The following is an 18,304-nucleotide window of genomic DNA, read 5'->3' as shown; positions in this document are numbered from 1 at the left end:
GAAATAAAATATTTGCAAGATTTTCGAGTGGCAACAAACGGAATCTGATTATGAATAAAATAATCTTCACAACTTTAAACAATCTGGGTTCTCCCTCGATAGGGATCATTATTTTCTAAAACTAAAGCAGATACGCGGCCTCGGCCCACCGCCTAATAAAATAACACTTTAAATGAACTGAGAATGTAGACCACCATTTCCCTAATAATTAATAATAACAATTTAGGCTATAATGCTCTAAAATTATACACAACAATTTCTCTTTGGGTGGACACCTTAAGAAACTTTTTGTCTTAATTTTCTTCCCCGTCTTCTGGACTGGTAAATTAGTATTTACTTACTTTAACATCCACACTGCCTACACCTGCACACCTCATTACAGATAACCAGCGAACTGGCCCCTTAAGGAGCTCATTCCAGGTTATGGATTCAGTGCCCTGCTCTCTGGAATCTAAAGTGAGAGAGGATTGACGGGGTTGACAAGGAAAGTTTTGAATCTGGAGTTAGACATTTAATACAGACGGTCACTATACATTTTTTTAGGAAAATTCTACTCATTCCACCTTTAAGGAAAGGATCAGCAGATTTCAGTGTCATCTTGTCATTCATACAATCAATCATTGATTGATTTCCTGTTGATTCCATATACTCTCCAACTGATCGTGTCCTTGATTAGACATAAAGACTAAAGTAAGCCACAAAATCCACAACAGCATTGTGAGATGAAAGAGGAAGAATGAGAAGCCTTTCAGCCCTACTCTCTGGTTAATTTATGTGCCTTGGGTGGGAGCAATGGTACAACTTCATACCTTGTTTTTCAGCCTGATTGAATTTGACTTCTGAAATATTTCTCCCTGTGACCAACACATGGTAGAAGAAGCTTGTGTGTGTGTCTGAGTTTGATGTGCATTTGTGTATGTGTGTGAATGAGAGTTCAAAAATATATCTGACTGCTTGAATGATTTGTTTTTTGTACAAGCCCTGGCGTGATCATGAATGTGCACATCTGTTCATGTCTGCTCACATGCAGCCAGTGACTGCAGCCTCTCAGCAGCTCCTCCTTGCTAGATTGCAACATCTTTGTTGGACAAGAGAGGTCCGACAAAGGCAAAACTTTCATTACAACTTGGATTTACCTGTAGCATTTCATTTGACAGGAATGTTGTTTCCATGCCCCAACATGCAGGCTAGAAAAACACGTTTTTCTATTGCAGGAATTTACCTTTTACTTGTGGCTGCAGAAGATCTGGTAGCAGTCGACAACATGGAGGGATATGCAGCCAGTTCTAAGGTAGGGTTTCTCACTGTTCCAGAAGAGTTTATTTCTGTTACCATTTTTCATAATTGATTTTTTATAAATGTATATTGTCTGCTATGTAGCAGAAGGGAGTTACACAACTCAATTTCACTCTACAGCTTGTTGTAATTGTGGCAATAAATCTGCCTACTATACACATTTCAAACTTTGAGTCAAATCAAAGTTAATTTTCACACTTAAGTAAACAACCATACAAATATTTAACGCTTTTTATCTTATTTCATATTATTTCACTGTTTTGTTTGTTATTTTTATTAAATTCTATGTACTGTAATGGTCTGAATTTTATTTAATTTTATTGTTCTATATAATGTATTATATAATGAATATAATTTCGTGAAGCACTTTTTAACTATGCTTTGAAAGTGTATTGTAGTATATTATTATTTATTATTATAATTACCTATTCAGTCTAATCCAGTTAGCTGTCACTGATTCTTTCCAGAAACTCATTCGTCAGTCCCAGGCTCTGTGTGCTGGCGAACAGGAGTATGTTCATGAGAGGAAACAAGTAGTTCTGAAGTCACTCAACAGCCTGGGAATCAACTGCACTTCAGTGAGAAATTAACCTTTCACACTTCAGGAAAGACATTTTCTTTCTGTCTTTGTCTCTTTCTCTTTGGGAATGTGTCATGTTTGCAAAAATTTCCTCCTGCACATATATATTATTATGTGTGTTGGCCAAAAGTATTACTTTTGCTCTAACGAGCTCAAACCCAGCTCGACGCAATCTTATGATACGATATTTTCTTTGTTTTGTGGGTGGCTATAATGTAGTGCTCACATATACAACCATATTAGCCTCAGTAGATAGGAGAAGCTCACACAACAAGTTCACACAGGGCCTCACAGTTGTCTCTGTCTGTTTGTGTGTGTTGTGTGTGTGTGACTGTTCAGACATGTTGTTACTCAGGTATCAGTTCTGATGTGTTTGAGATATATTGTTGTTGTTAAAGATCTGATTCGATATTGGGTCTGTAAATATTGATTTTGCAACATAACACATAACAGGACAGGACGACAACACAGAGTAAGATCCATCCACTACAGTAAAGTTACTTACTGTGGTCTATCTGTAAAAAAAGTGTGTAAACAATCTCATTTATAATATTCAGTCTAGCTCATTAACCGTTTCATTATCATCCAATATATTTAGCTGTGCTCAAATTGCTGAACCTCTGGTGAAAGATACACACATAGTTATTGAAAAGGGGCAGGCAAGCTAAAGAATATGTATCACGTTTGCTAAATGCAGTCAGCATAGCATTATCATGCAATGAGCATGAATGAATTCAACCTCAAGCTGATAAAAATATTACTGTAATGTTGCAGTGGGAGTTTACATGAGTTCCAGCTTGTTGTGTGAGGCTGTCTCACGGTGTTTAGGTCTCTGTGTGTGCATGTGTACGAGCACACACCAGGTTGCAATCTGAAAACTGCAACTCTAGTGGCCTATGAAAACTACATATAGCCCTGGTCGGACACTTGAAAAACTGTCTGTATTTGGGGAGTTCTTGGCACAAGTTTCCTTTATTAAAGTCACCAAGAACAATAACAAGGGAGTACAGGTTTGTCTGTTCCACACAAATTGAATGAGGTCACTTCTGACAAGCTGCACCCCACTCTCACTTAAATACAAGTCAAAATCTGAAATCTACAGCATAACCCAATGTATTTTTCTATTTAATTAATAATTAAAATTCTATCACAACACATTACTGACTAAGATAGCCATGTATATCAGATTGTACTCTGCTTGGAATAATGGAATTATACATTAATTTTCTTTGTTTTGATATCGGCATTATATCTCAGCCACTCTGCTCTCTAAATATCGGCATCGGCCATTGAAAACCCCATATCGGTCGACTACTACTTAAAATGCTTTAGCAGCTATTCCATTTACTATCTATCATCTTTCCAACCAGGATTCAGTTCCCCACATCACTTTGTTGGCATCAGGTGGAGGTCAGAGGGCGGCTGTGGGTCTGTTAGGTTCCCTCTATCAGATGAAAAAGGAAGGTCTTGTGGACACGCTGCTCTACCTGGCAGGAGTTTCTGGATCAACATGGTAACACACTTACACGCATGACAAGAGTTTGTGCATTAATGAAACGTTGCAAGAAGAAATAGAATGTTTGGCAATCACCATAACCTTATCAGCACAAATGTCATTTATATCGGTTGGTATTTATCTATGAGGGACCAAAAATGACATATCTATAAATGAATGAATAAATAAATAAATAAATAAATGTAAAAATAAATAATTAAATGCAGAAATAAATTAAAATTAGATATATTTTTGGAATAAAAAAGGCTATTTATGTATTTATTTATGCATTTCTACATGCATTTATTACTGTGTTTCTACATTTATTTATATATTTATTCATTTATTCCTACAGTAATTTATTTCTGTATTTCCACATTTATTTATGCCTGTATTTCCACATTTCCACATTTATTTATGCCTGTATTTCCACATTTCCACATTTATTTATGCCTGTATTTCTACATTTCCACATTTGTTTATGCCTGTATTTCTACATTTCCACATTTATTTATGCCTGTGCGCACATGCTAATTGAGCGGGTGGTGTCTGAAGCAGGATTGGTTATAGCGATGTGATCAGATCTACTACTACTGTCTTGACTTCACTGGAGTGGGTTGTAGTCAATTCTGTGGTATGGTCGCTGCCACTGGTGCGCTAAAGATAGTGGTCGGGGCAACATGGCCACTGGTCAAAATGCATTATCACAGTAATGCATTATTGCATATATTACCAGTTTACTTTTTACTTAATGGCATAACATTATACTAACACACTCATTTATTTATACTAGTTACTCCTTCAGGTTGTGCCTCTGCAGTGTAGCATTAGGATGCCATTGTGCTAATGTTCTCCTTCAAGCTTCAAGCCAGCCTCCTCCTTCTTGTGTACCAAACAATACACACGCCAACATGTGAATGGGGAGTACCGGCAACTACTTTTTTCAATTCAAGCACTGGATGTAACAGTTGAAACTTCCTGTTTTCAAGCTGGTCAGCCACATCCCCCAGCAGCTCCGCCAGCATCCTCCCTCGAGGCCATTGTGTGAATTAACTGTCTATATTATATTACAAGGTTAGCTACTCAGTAAAGAGTGTAAAGTTAACATTTAACACTACACCACACTAAGAAATGCAAATCAAGTTCTACACTAACAAAGAAATAACATCCACTGTTATTCATAATTTACTCCTATTAATTCACTCTTCATGAGTGTTAAACCTTTTCATTGACTCCTGCAAGTCATAAAATTCACTAACATTTAACCACCAAAGTGTTATTCTTGCCAAACACCTTGTTGAAATAAAAATCAAAATAACTACTTTCTAGGGTTTTACAGTTTTCTACTTTACCATGTCCAGCTTACACTTAAAACAAGGAAACCTTTTGTTTGCAATGTTTGCACTCCAAATTTAGCTGTGGCTAGCTGACTCTGCTTTACACAAACAACGGCTCCCTTTATTGCAGACTGAAAACACTGTCTTTCAAAGTGTCCCTACAAAAAAAAAAAGAGGACATGACTGGTAGTATTGTCTTCAAATCGAGTTGCTAAACACCACAGTTCACGGATGAACTCACTGAAGGAAGACAAGTAGCAACACTTCTCTGCCGTCTCAGTGGTCCACCAATAGGCCCCCTTATTTGCATAATGAGGCAGAAATGCATAGAGAAATGTAAAAAGAGGAGACAGAAATAAATACCATTGGGGAAATAAATACATTACTGTAAAGTGGTTTCTTCCATAATAACCACCAATGCTCTCTTCTAATGTAATTTTGTAATGTAAATTTTAGCTGTAATCTCTACTAACTAAAAACGTGTTTTAACTCCTCTCTGTCCTGCTGTTACAGACATATTTAAAGTAGCCACAGCCTCTTGAATTTTCCATGACCTGGATATTTCCAGCTCATGACCTTGAGCTCACAAACATTTTGGATTTTTGGTAAATAATGAAGAGTGTTTTGTTTAATACTGAAATACTGAATAAAAATTAGATTGTTTAATTGTATTTGTCATCCTTAAGTAGACATCAGGAGAGAAGCATATGATATATTGTTTATTTAGTTATTTGCATTATCACTACATTTTCCTATCTTCTGGAACATGAGTCACAGGTTTACTCCAGCTGCTTGTAATACCATGTTCACCATCTTTGTTTAGTGTGATGAGCAATATTTTTGTGTGGACCAAAGTAGGACATACTGACTGCTATCCCTAGAGCCATGTCCAAGTGTGGCTGAATTGCAAGCAGGGCTGCTCTTGGTTTCCATAGCTCGGAGAGGATGGCCAAATTTAGTCTACTAGCAGGGTTGCGCCAGCAACTTGCAGTCAAGGGAAGTTGGTTTTGTAGTTTGATGTCCAGTGAGGAGTTTTCCAGTCATTAGTTAGTGAAAATGGTTGCTTCTTTCTGTTTAAGCCTCAGGTTTTCAATTAGACTGATACAATGGGTGTATTATTACATAAGCATTTGGCTGGAACAGCTTTAAACGCGAATTATGTGAAAGTACTATCTCCTATGTGTACCTGTCTCTCTCAGGTCCATGTCTTCCCTGTACATCGACCCTCAGTGGAGCACAAACATGGAGGAGCCAGTGTCGAGGCTATCAGGTCCTGGGGTCGAGCTGGAGGAGGCTCTGGCCTGGTTGGGCGAGATGGCAAAGGAGGAGGACTTCTCTCTAAGTGATATTTGGGGGGTCTTCACCTCTGCTGGGATCATGAAACAGGTTCCATGGCAATGATACACTCACTTTTACTCTTAATATATCCCATTTGAAATGAAACACACTCTGCTATAAATATTGTATATATATTGTCCTTCAGAGAAATATCTTGTGTTTCATCAGATGGAAGCACGTCGTCTTTCAGATGAGGCGAGCAGAAATGCCACCAACCCTTACCCCATCTACTGCGCCATAGAGAAGCACTGCTTTTCAAACGGGCCAATAGAAGGTACACACACACGTCTGCACGTCACATTAGGACCTACAGTATGCACTCTAGAGCAAGTGAGTTACTGAATTGTATTAAGTATAAAAAAGACTCTCTGTCTCTCAGGGAAATGGTTCGAAGTGAGCCCTCATGAGGCTGGTTTTACAGAGTTGGGTCTCTTCCTTGAAACTTCGCTCCTGGGCAGCAAATTTCAGAGTGGAGAGCTGCTGGAGAGGAAGCCACCGATGGACATGGTCAGACTACAAGGTGTGTGTGTTCAAAGGCTGAGAAAAGTGTTTGATGGCAACAGTGGGTAATAGCAGTGTGAAACCAACAATTAAACACCTGGGGACTGTACCATGAAGCGAGTTCAACATACCCAGGATCTCTTTTCATTATCTCGATTAACTAATCCTAACAATCGGGATAAGCGGTCACATGAAGCTGGTTATCAACTCGATTAATCAATCCAGGGTTTCCCAATCCAGCCGTGAGCGTCTTCACATAGAAGAGGCAGTGTTAGCAGCAGATGACCAATCACAGACATGAAGAAGTCTACTGGCCGCAGAGTGTCATATTTTACAAATGAAGAGCAAACTGTAACACTACAGAAAAATGACATGGTCTAAGTAGCACGGCTGCAGCTGACACATGCAGGAAGACAGAAAATCGCAAACAGTGTGAATCCAAAAATGAACAGGCGTAGCCTAAAATGTGTTGATTTGATGCGTTCTTATGAGCTGTATGAAAATACTGGCCTTATTTTTTCAGCTCGGCTGTGTGTTGGCATTTCCACATTAAAAGACTCAAGCGCTGAATAGCCTTATTGGTCGTTCCACCTCACTTTAAAAAACTTCTCATCACTTCAAAAATGAGATCAATTTATTTAACACACTCGAAAGGTTTCCAAACATTTTTCTAAATTAACTTCATAAGGCATGAAATGTGCTCAAATAGTGGTGGAAAGACTGAATCTCAACAGTTAGGCTACTGAAAACTCACTTCATTATCTACGCCCACATCGCAAAAGGTGGAGAGGAACATGACCAGTCTCTGCGATAGCCTATAAGAACTACTAACATAAAATAAATAACTATGTTCATATTAACATTTAGTATTTCAATATCCCTACCAATCTGCTCATATTGTTCAGCCTCACATAAGAAACATTTTACCCATTCATTTTAATGGCTACGAAAGGCTGTGTGAAACGGACTGGGGAGCAAATAAAAAATAGGCTATAAAACACATTTCAAAGCAGTTAGTAGGCTACTGTAAAAACCTGTACAATAGTAGCTACAAGGCTTTCAATCGTCTCTGTAGGATGATATGGCAAACAAGAGTTTCTCACAGCAGCGAACATGAAGCAGCCTATAAAACTGTGGGATTTCCTACAGATGGTGATGTCATTCTCCAAGAGAGCTAATTGGTCAGTAGGCGGTGCTTTCATAGAGTTGATGTGCTCAGGAGCAGGTTAGCCGTTCAGCAAAAGTTACCTTGGCCATCTAGGTAAGAATCACCTTCGTGATACTGAAAACCCAGGGTTAACAACTAAAATAATCTGGATAAGCTCAAATCCTGCTTCGTGGTACAGGCCTCTGGAAATACCTACCTCAGCACTGCTTTTATTTTGAAGTAATTTGTACATAGTATTTATGAAGTCTCGATTGTGGTAACTGATTGGTTATAAATAGGGCTTGACATTAACCCCCGCCAATCTGCCAAATGCGGGTGGATTTCAGCCGTGGCAGGTAACAGTCACTGCCACTAGCCACTTTGGTGTGTTGAAAATTTCTTTCCACAGTTAATCCTATGTTTTATTACAGCCTAAAGTGTAATTTATACTTCTGCGTCGAATCGACAGCGTAGGTGACTGCGGGGCTACGCAGAGGCTACGCCATCACCTGACGTGCACCTCCTCAAAAATGTAACTACACGTTGAGTCGACGCGGACCGTAAGCACTGTGATTGGTCGGCAGGGTAGCCTCGCTATGCCTCCGAGCCACCCGGAAGTGCCCTGTGCTTTGTAGTAATTTTTACTAGCGGCCAAAACGGCGGCTGTAACACGGTGGATCAATATATTTGACCATCACAAGCCGAGCAAAGCGACTCGTTCAGAATGTGATCCATTCTGTCGATAACATTTGAAAAGTCTATACCAGCCGCACGTATACAATTTTACAATTTCCCCCATTCACATTATTGACGCTACTGCCTACTAGCATTTGGGGGTGTAATTGCAGAATGACATTGACGCACAAGTAGAAATGCCTACACAGGAGTATAAATGAAGCTTAAGTGCTCATGCGTTTGTATGGGAATAATCTGGTAAATAAAGACCTGGGTACTTGTTTCAGGTGAACATATCTCCAGTTACTCAGAGTTACCAGAGCTTCGTGATTAGAAACATAAATACATAAATACAGTCAGAGCTCTGAGGAAATGCAGATGCAAAACAAACAATCCACAAAAACTTTATATAAGCTAAAATGATACAGGCCTACATAAAGTTTTAATCCTGTTGCCTTTATAGTGGATTTTTTCTTAGACAAAAATAATTTGTTATTCTTTGCTCTTGTTTCGAATGCAGATCATTTTCAACTCTGTATTACAGTATTTACAGCTGTTCATAGTGTTTCTGAAAAAAAGTTTTTATCTTTTCAGTTCATCTTTTACCCCCATGCATCATTTTCATTATATACAATAAAAAGCTACTCTATTTATGTGTTTTTCTTAAAAGACTACATGTTTTTTTTTAAAAAGGAGCTTTACACACAACCTTATCAGAGCTAATAATATTCACACATTTTAGCCCGCCAATTTTAGGAGACCATAGTCAACTTTTATCATATAAAACGTAATTTTCCAACAACAAAAATGTGGCTAGTAAAAAGCTGCGTGGTTAGTAACTTTGGAAATCGACTAGGCTAGTGAGCAAAATAGTTAAGCCCTGATTATAGTGGAGCATATAGCAACTAAAGAGCCAGTTATTTTCTCAGGTGGAGACCAAAACAGAGCTAAAAGCATGATATATATTAAACTTATTACAAACTTACATTTGTTAGTTTGCTAGAAAAACGACCCACCAACTGTCATTAGAGTTTGATTTTAGGGGTGGCTGTGGCTCAGGAGTCTGAAGATTAGTGGTGCAATCCCCTGCTCCTCCAGTCTTCATGTCGAGCAGTGTCAGTGTCCCTGGCCAAGATACTGAACCCTAAATTGCCAAATTTCTCTCAGTTCTGAATGTTAGTTTTTGTTTCTGATCAGCAGTTAGCCACTGACATCAGTGTGTGAATGGGGTGAATGGTGACATGTAGTGTAAAGTGCTTTGATTGGTCAGAAGATGGGAAAGGCACTATGCATTCAGTCCATTTACCATTTTAGTATTGTTAAATGCTGATTGAAGCACAGATGTACATGAGCCCACTTCGTGCCAGTGAGAAGAGCACAGAAAAAGAAAAACTGAAATCTCTAATGTGAAATAAGCAAAACTGTGGCAGAAAATAGTGTTTATGTATTTATCAAATATAAATATCTAATATATCTGCAGGTAGTAATACTGTAGTGTTGCTGATCATGCATCTGTATAATTCCATGTGCATGTGTGTGTGTGTGTGTGTGTGTTGAAACCACGCAGGTGTCCTAGGTTGTGCGCTGGCTGATGAGAAGACTATCAGAGAGGTCATCCCTCCCTGGCTAAATGGTAATCGCCATTTGACATTTCCGTACACACTAAATGTATTTTTAGAAGCTGCTTTCATCTGCTATATACATATATTCGCCTGCCATTTACTGGTCTTGTGCAGAGTTTTGCGTGCTTGTCATACAGCCGACAATTGCATGCACGTTGCGGTTCCTTGCGGGTCTATTCCAAGTAGCATCGATGCAAAGAATCGCATGCTTTTTAGTAATCGATTTAATTGATGAATCGTTTCAGCCTATACACATATATATATATATATATAACACAACATTATGGTTTTATACTTTCTGTGTGTGTGTGTGTGTGTGTGTGTTTGTTTCAGTGCCTGGACATGTAGATGGTGCTGGTGAAGTTTACCTCAGGGTACACAGTGATCTTCATAAACTAATAGCCCTGACCAGAAGCACCATCAAGGATCCTACTGCTCTGTCTGACCTAGACAAGCTGCAGAAAATACTAGAAGGTAATGGTGATGATGATAATGATCCTGCTCAGATAATTTACTATGAAACTGACCTCCAAAAATCCATTTGTTTTTGGTAGCTGCAAGCTAATCTGCAAACATTTCAGCCACTAGAAAGGAATGCCATCAATGTTTCAATTTTCTTCCCAATTCAACTTTCTGTGACTGTGATGAAATAATTACAAAGCAATTGTCTAATTCAAAATGCCACAGTGTCCATTCAATTCTTATCTTTTCCAGACAAGGTAAATTATAATGAGTCTGCATGGCTGGAGTCAAAGAGCTTGGAGGAAAGAAAGAGTCTCTCTAAGCAGTGGAGTCTGGAGCTGCTGGCGGCAGTAGAGACCTGGAGCCAAAGTCTGGAGGATGGAGCTTTTAAAACACATGGTCAGTGTACGGCAGATAAACAGCCAAATTTGTCAAAGCTGTGGCCAAACAGATCCATTTTAGTTAAATGAGCTAAACCCGTCTGTGTATTCTTTTCCATGTTTTTCCCCAGTCTCTCTGCTTACTAAGCACGTTCTTCCCCTGATTGTGAAATGGGAGTGGGGAACTACCAGAAACTTCCTCTACCAATACCAGGGTGAGAAGACTCCGCAATAATAGGAATAGTTTGATATTTTGGGTAATACACTTATTCACTTTCTTGTCAAGAATGAGATGAGAAGATCAATAGCACTCTAATATCTGTAAATATGAAGCTACAGCCAGAAGTTATTTGTATGAATTTAAAAGACAACATTTGGATTTTGTTACCTTTGGACAAAGCCGTGTTACCTGTTTTGCTAATGGCTGTTGGCATTAGCGTGAGAGTGGTATCGATCTCATTTTTAACTCTCAGGAGGAAAGAAAACGGGCATAATTCCCAAAATATAAAACAGTTTATCAAAAAATGGGTCAAATGACTCCCCTCAGCTCTATGGTAAGTAAGTAAATAACTAAGTTAATATAAGGCCATATAAGTCATCTGTGCAAGGAACTTATTTCAACCCATATTTACATTTACGGTTCGTGTTACGCAGCGACCTCTAGGGGCTTTGAGCAAAGGAGGAAGTCAGGTGATGTAGTATAAAAAGCAAGAAAGTGCTTCTATACTCGTTAAAGATGGATGGATGGCTCAAACACTACAAGACTTTAAATTAGAAGACCGTGTTTGTACCGTGTGAAACTAAAAGACTATATTGACTTATTTTAACTTATGTACAAGTGAAGTTACTTAACATGACTTATGCAAGTCGGTCACAAGAGTTATGTTGAGTCTCAATTCGCTCATGTAGTACACTGTGTACACTATGCATTTTTTGTACTATTTACCAATTTCGAGAGGGTTGAGTTGTTTCAAATCAAACACGGCCGTTGTGCATTTATCGGAAATGACAATCGCAACCACTTCTTGTTCACAGTGAAAGCTAATCCAGTGTTTTGGGCGGCTTGATTGAAAATGCTTGAAAATGTTCCACTTGAGCAAGACATTAGTTTGACGCTATGTTGCGAAAGCCTATCAGCGGTGAGATTGTCCGGATTTCAGAGCGTTGTTTGGAGAGGACCAGGGAGAGTGGGGAATTGAAATGCTGCTGGACAATGGAGAGCTGCTAAAGAACGGGGAAGTGTACGGGGAGCAGCGCTGCAGTTTTGGACACATAAACACCCATAGTTGGTCTGGATTATGCTCTGACAACTGCGCCAATTACCCGGGGGAGGAGCTCAGAGTTAACTGCTTTTATTAAATTTACTTTAGTTTTTGGGATTACAACGTTGATTTATCTTCACTAGAGCTTCTCAGCAGCGAGCTTCCGTGCACATCCGGTTCCACTGTTGTTGTTAACATCGGTTGGCACCCAGAGCTCTGTTGGACTACTACTTCATATTTAGAAAAATGGACATTGCTTGGAAAAAGAAAGCGAGGAAGTTGAACTACCTTGAGGAATACTTGATTCCAGCTATCATTTTACTATACTGTGAACAAGTTACCATAGCATAGCCCTGATCGATCCAAACTCCAGAAAACAAACATTGAAAAAGTCATCCTGCTTGCTTGCTGACAGACCTGACAAAGCATGAATTCATGTCTAAGAAATCGCCATCATATTGTAGTTATTTCGGCATTAATTTGATCCGTTTATTGCTATTTAAATCACAGCAAAATGTTTACTTTGGGTTCATTTAGCTGTAGTATTCATGGGTTGTGTTTATTCGCTTGTAATACTCAGCAGTTGTCCAGCAATAAAACCTGCGTGAGGAAAGCGTTGCGAAGATTAAATTCACGTTGTATGTGAACACAGAATTATGGTGAACTGTTACCCGGGCGGATCTTTATGACCAACATTTGACCACGATTATCACCTGCCAAAATATCTGCCGACTTGTTTGCTCACTTGACTTGTCAATTCATGTCAATTCATTTGTATTAAAAATTTATAAAGATCGACTTTTTTTTTGTTTTACTTGTTGGTGTGTGCAATTGCAAACGTTGCAGCTTCCCCAGAAAATTCTGAAATTCTCTTGCTCAGCAGATTCCACCATTCCACCTTGCCTCTTCAGTAATGAGAGATTCCACCTAATAGACGCCGGGCTGCTGATTAACGTAGCCTACCCTTCATTTCTGGGAGACAAGAGAGACATCGATCTCATCATCGCACCAGAGTACAGCGCTGGAGACATGTTTGAGGTACTGGAAATTGCATGTGGTGTTTTTGTATGCCTAAATCCAGGATGGAAGCTAACTCATAATACCTGAAGTACAGCACCAATACCATATATAGGCCAGTGACTACAAGCCAATTAAATCTAACTCATGTTGCCAGTAATAGTAAAATACTACTAATACTACTGACAGTCAATAATTTTCCTTAAGAAAGTATATTTGCCTAGGGGTCACTTTAAATACCACCTTAACACATCAACTGGTCATCATCTGCGACAGCAGGGAGTAGCCAGTCAAGAAATTAGGTTTCTTTAAGAAATTATATTTACTTATTTATTCAGTAAAACTATATTGCAACTTGGATCACTGACGGATAATATGGAAAATGTAGGCCAAGAGTGTGAAACATTGTAAACCATATGGATGAAGTTTACAAAGGTATTTTACAACACTGACAAGGAAAACAAGTTAATTCTCGCTGTGAATATGGATCCTCGCCAAAACTGCTCACCAGCAATAATATCTGATCCGATTGGTCAGATTACGTTGCTTTGATAGTGGCAAAAATTACAAATAAATAAATACTTTGATAGCGGTGCTTAAATATATCTCAGTCATGACAGCAACAGTAACTCACATAATCACTTCCTCTTTAGTGGTTTTGCCTACAAAATAAAATATTTTTTGCAGCTATGATCTACATGGAGTTGAATTGAAAGCTTTTAGTTTGAAAAATTCTGGACCATATTAAAAAGAGTCTGGAGCCTACTTGACACACATCTGAAAGAGTCGTCAGGAAAACAAGCGCAGGATTTTCCTCGGCCTGGAGATACTGGGGAAATGAAAAAGTCTCCATAGGTTGATGGATGCGGAACGAAGGCTGGAACACACACACTACAGCACATGTTTTATCGTGAGCATGTGAAACAGTCGCTTTAGTTAAAGAGGGGAAAAAACATGAAAACCTGATGTGGGATCAAACACGCAAACTTCTAGGTGAGAGAGTTGGACTTCACTAACTGATCACTGCATCATTAGTGTAAATATTATGTTGTCTCATGTTGTCACCCACCATCTAATGGATAAAAAAAATTGCTCCGATGCAAAACTTATTTGCCGACCCCTGGTGTATATTATTACTTCTTATTCTACCATAGTACATAATCGAAGTAGTGATGAGTGTCTACACTGCCAGAATTCTCCAAGAAGAAGTAGAAGAAGAAGAAGAATGTTCTGACACACTCTCTGTAGCGCCTTTTGTTCGTTTGTGGAAACATGGTGACGACCATGTAAGAGGACCCGCGGTTATATAGATATAAATGGCTCATTCTAAGGTGATAAAAACATAACAGTTCATTGTGTAAGGTCTTTATACACCACTGAAAACATGGTTATGGATCTTATATTGAATTTCTGCATGAAAGCTGTGAAACCCGGGAGTCTGAAACAACACTCACCATCTGCTCCCTTCACAGACTCTGACTCTTGCCAGAGACTACGCAGCCGCGGTGAAGAAGCCTTTCCCAGAGATAGATGCCAGAATCCTGGAGGAGAAAGACTGGCCAAAGGACTTCTACGTGTTCGAGGGAAAAGGGAAGGAGCCCTCGATCGTTTACATGCCGCTGTTCAACAGAAAAAACTGCAAAGGTCTGTTACACAAACACACACACACACGTGCAGATTAATTATGGAGTCTTCTGATAATGACAACACTAATTTAAGCTCTTCACTCTTCACTTTTAGCAAGGTGTCAAGCAAAGAAGGGTAACAGGTGACTAGAGCATTAACAGCCCTTCATGGTTTTCTATAGATGCAGAGGAGTTCAAAGCAAAAATGAAGGAGTTCTCCACCTTCCAGCGTCCCTTCAGCCAGGAGAAGACTGAGTCCCTGTTGGAGATAGCGAAAGCCAACATAAAGAACAACAAGGAAACTCTGCTGAGGGAGATTAACAAGGCTGTCCTCCACCGACGCAGAAAAGAGGTAGGGGTGGGTTTGAGTGAGAGGGGGTGTAAAGTGAGACACAGGGAGACATAAAAGAATCAGAGAGGATCTGAAAGCACTGACAGTGTAGGTCAAATCTGAATTTCACATCTCTTTACAGCATGTAATGTGAGCTCACTGCGTGTCTGAGGAAACAATCTGTGTGAAAGGAGATGAAAAGGGATTCAGCAAGAGGACTTTATGTAATATCTGTGTGCCTGTCTGAGATACACAGAGAGAGATGTGGATGGTTGACAGAGAAATAACTGAGTTATCAGGAATCTGTCACATCTCTTTCCTTCTCCCTTCCAGGAATGCTTTGAGGCTGGAGTAAACTAGAATCTGTGGTTTCTTCATGTTCATCAGTCACACAGAGCCCCGCCACAGGAGGGAGAGTATAACCCAACTACCACACGATCATGCAATGTGACTGCATGTCATCATATCTGCTGAAATAATTGTGGTGTTGTATTTTTGGACTGTCACTATATATAAACATCAGTTAAATCTCTGACAGTACATGTCTTCTTTTACTTTTATTGTTGTTAGGGATTTGGTTTTGAGTTCATGTTTTTTTGTTCTGTCATCGTTTGGGGTTTTCTGTTTCTTCTTTGTAGCCTTGTTTATTCTTTTGTTCATGTTTAGTTCTCTTAGTACCTGTCTTGTATCTTAGTTTTAGTCCTTTATTTTGGTTTTGTTTGTTAATGTCTTTGTATTCACTCCTGCTTCTGTGTTTGTATTATTGTGGTCTTGTCTGCTTTGTGTTCTCTTTTTATCCTAGTCTTAGTCTGTTCCTTGTTAGGTTAGGTTTTTTGTATTATTTAGTTTTCTGTCTGCTAAGTGTTGGTTTGTGTTCTCTGTTTGGTGATAGTTTATTTGATAGTGTTTAGTCTTGAGTGCTTGTTTCCTGTTTGTCTTTTGATGTTCAGTTTGTGTTTCTGTATTTTGGTCTAGACCTGTCTGTTCCCCTCGATTGGTTTGGATTGGATTATCTTTTGTTTGGATTTACCTTTGTGCTCTTTGGAAGCCGGTTTTGGTTAAGTTTATTGTTTTAATAAATATTTTGGACTGCACTCCTCGCCTATGTCTGGGTCCACACCTCAGTGTCCTGCCGCTGCACTCACCCACCCACGACAATTGTACTGTGTGTACGCTATACGGCCATAACTGTGTGGACTCCCCTTTTTAATGTTTTGGGTTGGACCTCTTAATACAATTAAGGGAAATGTTGTTATAGCAGTGGTATTCACTATAATAATGAGCTTCAAACTGTCTCAACAAAGCGATGCCCCCGTGGACAAAACCTGGGGTCTCATTTAAAAAACTGTTCGTAGAAACCTCACTAAAAGTGTACGTACGCCCAAAAGCCAAAAATGGCGTATGGCAAAAAATATTCAGACTTATAAAACCATGCGTATGTACATCTGTAAGCAAGTTCCCTTTATTAATCACAATCAACTTGAAATGTGGCACATGTGAGGGAGCTCCATGTCTGACCGTTCAAACGCCCATAGTTACCTATAAACAGTCAGTGAAACACCCCTCACTAAAATATTAATACGTCCTGACTGCAGGAAGAAAAGGAGGCAAATTCTGACAGAGAAGTTGCAAAATGAAATTTAACTTGGTGTGACACTGACATTCCTTATGATGAAGCTGATGCTGTTTTGTGGGTTAAAAACACACTTTCATTTAATACATGTGCACTGCAGGAAAGGGGGCACCGGAGCTCCACGCCTTCATAACGGATCTGCAGGAAGGGGGCCTCCCTCCTCAGTAGTGATGTCGCTGGCTGGAGGGGGACACACAGACGGGATGACCCAGGTAGTAAGTTGGATTCCCCCATTTGAAAAGAGATTAAACCAAATGCATTCCGCTTGTGTTTAAACATTTATTTAGGCTACACAAACAGTCCACTCACTAAACAAGGCCGCTGATGAGTTAAAATAAATATAACTTGTTGTAAATGACATAAGCTGAAAGATTTACTCAATAAATTACTTTTTAAATTATTTTTTAATTATATTTTCCATAACTTGTTTTTACAACCAGCGCATCACATCCACACGCTGACGCACAGCATTTGGCTTGATAAGGCAACGAACACCTGATAACAATTCATGAAACTATGCACTAGTATTTGCACGACTGACGCATTGAAAACATCAATTTAAATATAATTTGTCCTCCTGTTCACCTTATTTATGAGAATAAATTGCACTGCATGCAAGTATTAATATGATTCCTGATTAAACTGTACAACATATTATATATCTCTGTGTTTGTTATCCTAAATCTGGATCTTTTTGTGTGTGCTGCAAATGATCTTAAATTGTGTGTTGTTTTTTTGCACACTTCAGGAAAAGTAAATCAAACGGGTATTTGTTTATTCAGAAAGGCTTTAAGCCTGTAATACTCAGAGGTAAAATTTTGATTTATTTTACACAGTAGTAGGCCTATTCATTTTAAACCATTTCATCCTTCTGCCATGTGAGTCACCATTTCTCTTTTCTCCTCTTTATGTGCGTACGCATGGTTCAGAGTTTACTTGCAGGATGCACATTTTCCCGTCAAGTTCGTTTTTATAGATCACAACCTTTGCTTTGGAAGTGGCGTACGCACCTTTTCTAGCACTGTTCTGTACATAAAGCATAAAGAATGGTTTTCCAACTTTGTAGTGGAGGAACTCCGCTTCATTCAAAACCTTTGGAATAAATTTGAACGGCAACTGTGAGCCAGGCCATAAAGCCAAACATGAGTACCTCACAAACATTTCAATCAATTCTAGGGTGAATTACTGTTTTAACAGTGATATAATCAGTCATCTGCTGAAAGGGGAACGTTTCTCTGTGCTTACCGTAAATCTCAGTTTACCACATGGATTTACAAGCAGGATTTATGACATCACAGCTACTTTGGGAGCCAATCATGGCCCAATATTCAACTTAAACAAGTATGATGTGGAAACTTCAAACCTACATACACTGAGAATGGACTTTACCATGAAGTAGGATACATCTAGTGTCCAGAAATTACAATATGCCAACACAACAAACTAAACTTTAACTAACATACCCCTCAAAACTTTGTTTCTATTCTCACTATATTAAGTACCAGATTACACAGGCCTTTCCTTATTCAGGATGTGATGGACCTGTTAAGGAAGTGTTTTATTTCACAATGTAAAAGTTTAAAATGCTGCTTCAAAGCCAGCG

The 18,304-nt window shown here is 39.0% G+C and overlaps 1 protein-coding gene across 2 annotated transcripts; it reads left to right on the top strand.

Annotated features, from left to right (window-relative positions):
* Positions 1-1,078: 1,078 nt before the first annotated feature.
* LOC119882257 (cytosolic phospholipase A2 gamma-like) lies at positions 1,079-16,162 on the top strand. 2 transcript variants are annotated; one of them, XM_038692251.1, is made up of 14 exons: positions 1,079-1,291; positions 1,764-1,874; positions 3,247-3,389; positions 5,908-6,094; positions 6,215-6,320; positions 6,426-6,566; positions 9,937-10,002; positions 10,325-10,465; positions 10,706-10,852; positions 10,965-11,048; positions 12,976-13,133; positions 14,585-14,756; positions 14,920-15,089; positions 15,402-16,162. In XM_038692251.1, exons 1-14 carry the CDS (start codon positions 1,160-1,162, stop codon positions 15,426-15,428), a joined length of 1,785 nt encoding a protein of 594 aa, XP_038548179.1. In that variant the 5' UTR covers positions 1,079-1,159; the 3' UTR covers positions 15,429-16,162. The 2 variants fall into 2 exon arrangements, with proteins under 2 accessions (XP_038548179.1, XP_038548185.1); XM_038692257.1 differs by having other exon boundaries at positions 1,081-1,291; positions 12,979-13,133.
* Positions 16,163-18,304: the final 2,142 nt, after the last annotated feature.

This window comes from Micropterus salmoides, unplaced genomic scaffold (assembly GCF_014851395.1).
Source record: "Micropterus salmoides isolate LMB-PRFRI ecotype aquatic unplaced genomic scaffold, ASM1485139v1 Ms_hic_scaffold_10, whole genome shotgun sequence".
Lineage (NCBI taxonomy): Eukaryota > Metazoa > Chordata > Actinopteri > Centrarchiformes > Centrarchidae > Micropterus > Micropterus salmoides.
Note: the sequence above shows the minus strand (reverse complement) of the source record. Positions and strands in the feature narration are given on the sequence as shown.

Excerpts from the sequence above, each read along its gene's own strand:
- LOC119882257 (XM_038692251.1), top strand. The coding sequence starts at position 1,160 with ATGTTGTTTCCATGCCCCAACATGCAGGCTAGAAAAACACGTTTTTCT. Across the intron at positions 10,003-10,324 it reads CATCCCTCCCTGGCTAAATG|TGCCTGGACATGTAGATGGT; the intron begins GTAATCGCCATT and ends TGTTTGTTTCAG. Across the intron at positions 11,049-12,975 it reads CTTCCTCTACCAATACCAGG|CAGATTCCACCATTCCACCT; the intron begins GTGAGAAGACTC and ends TCTCTTGCTCAG.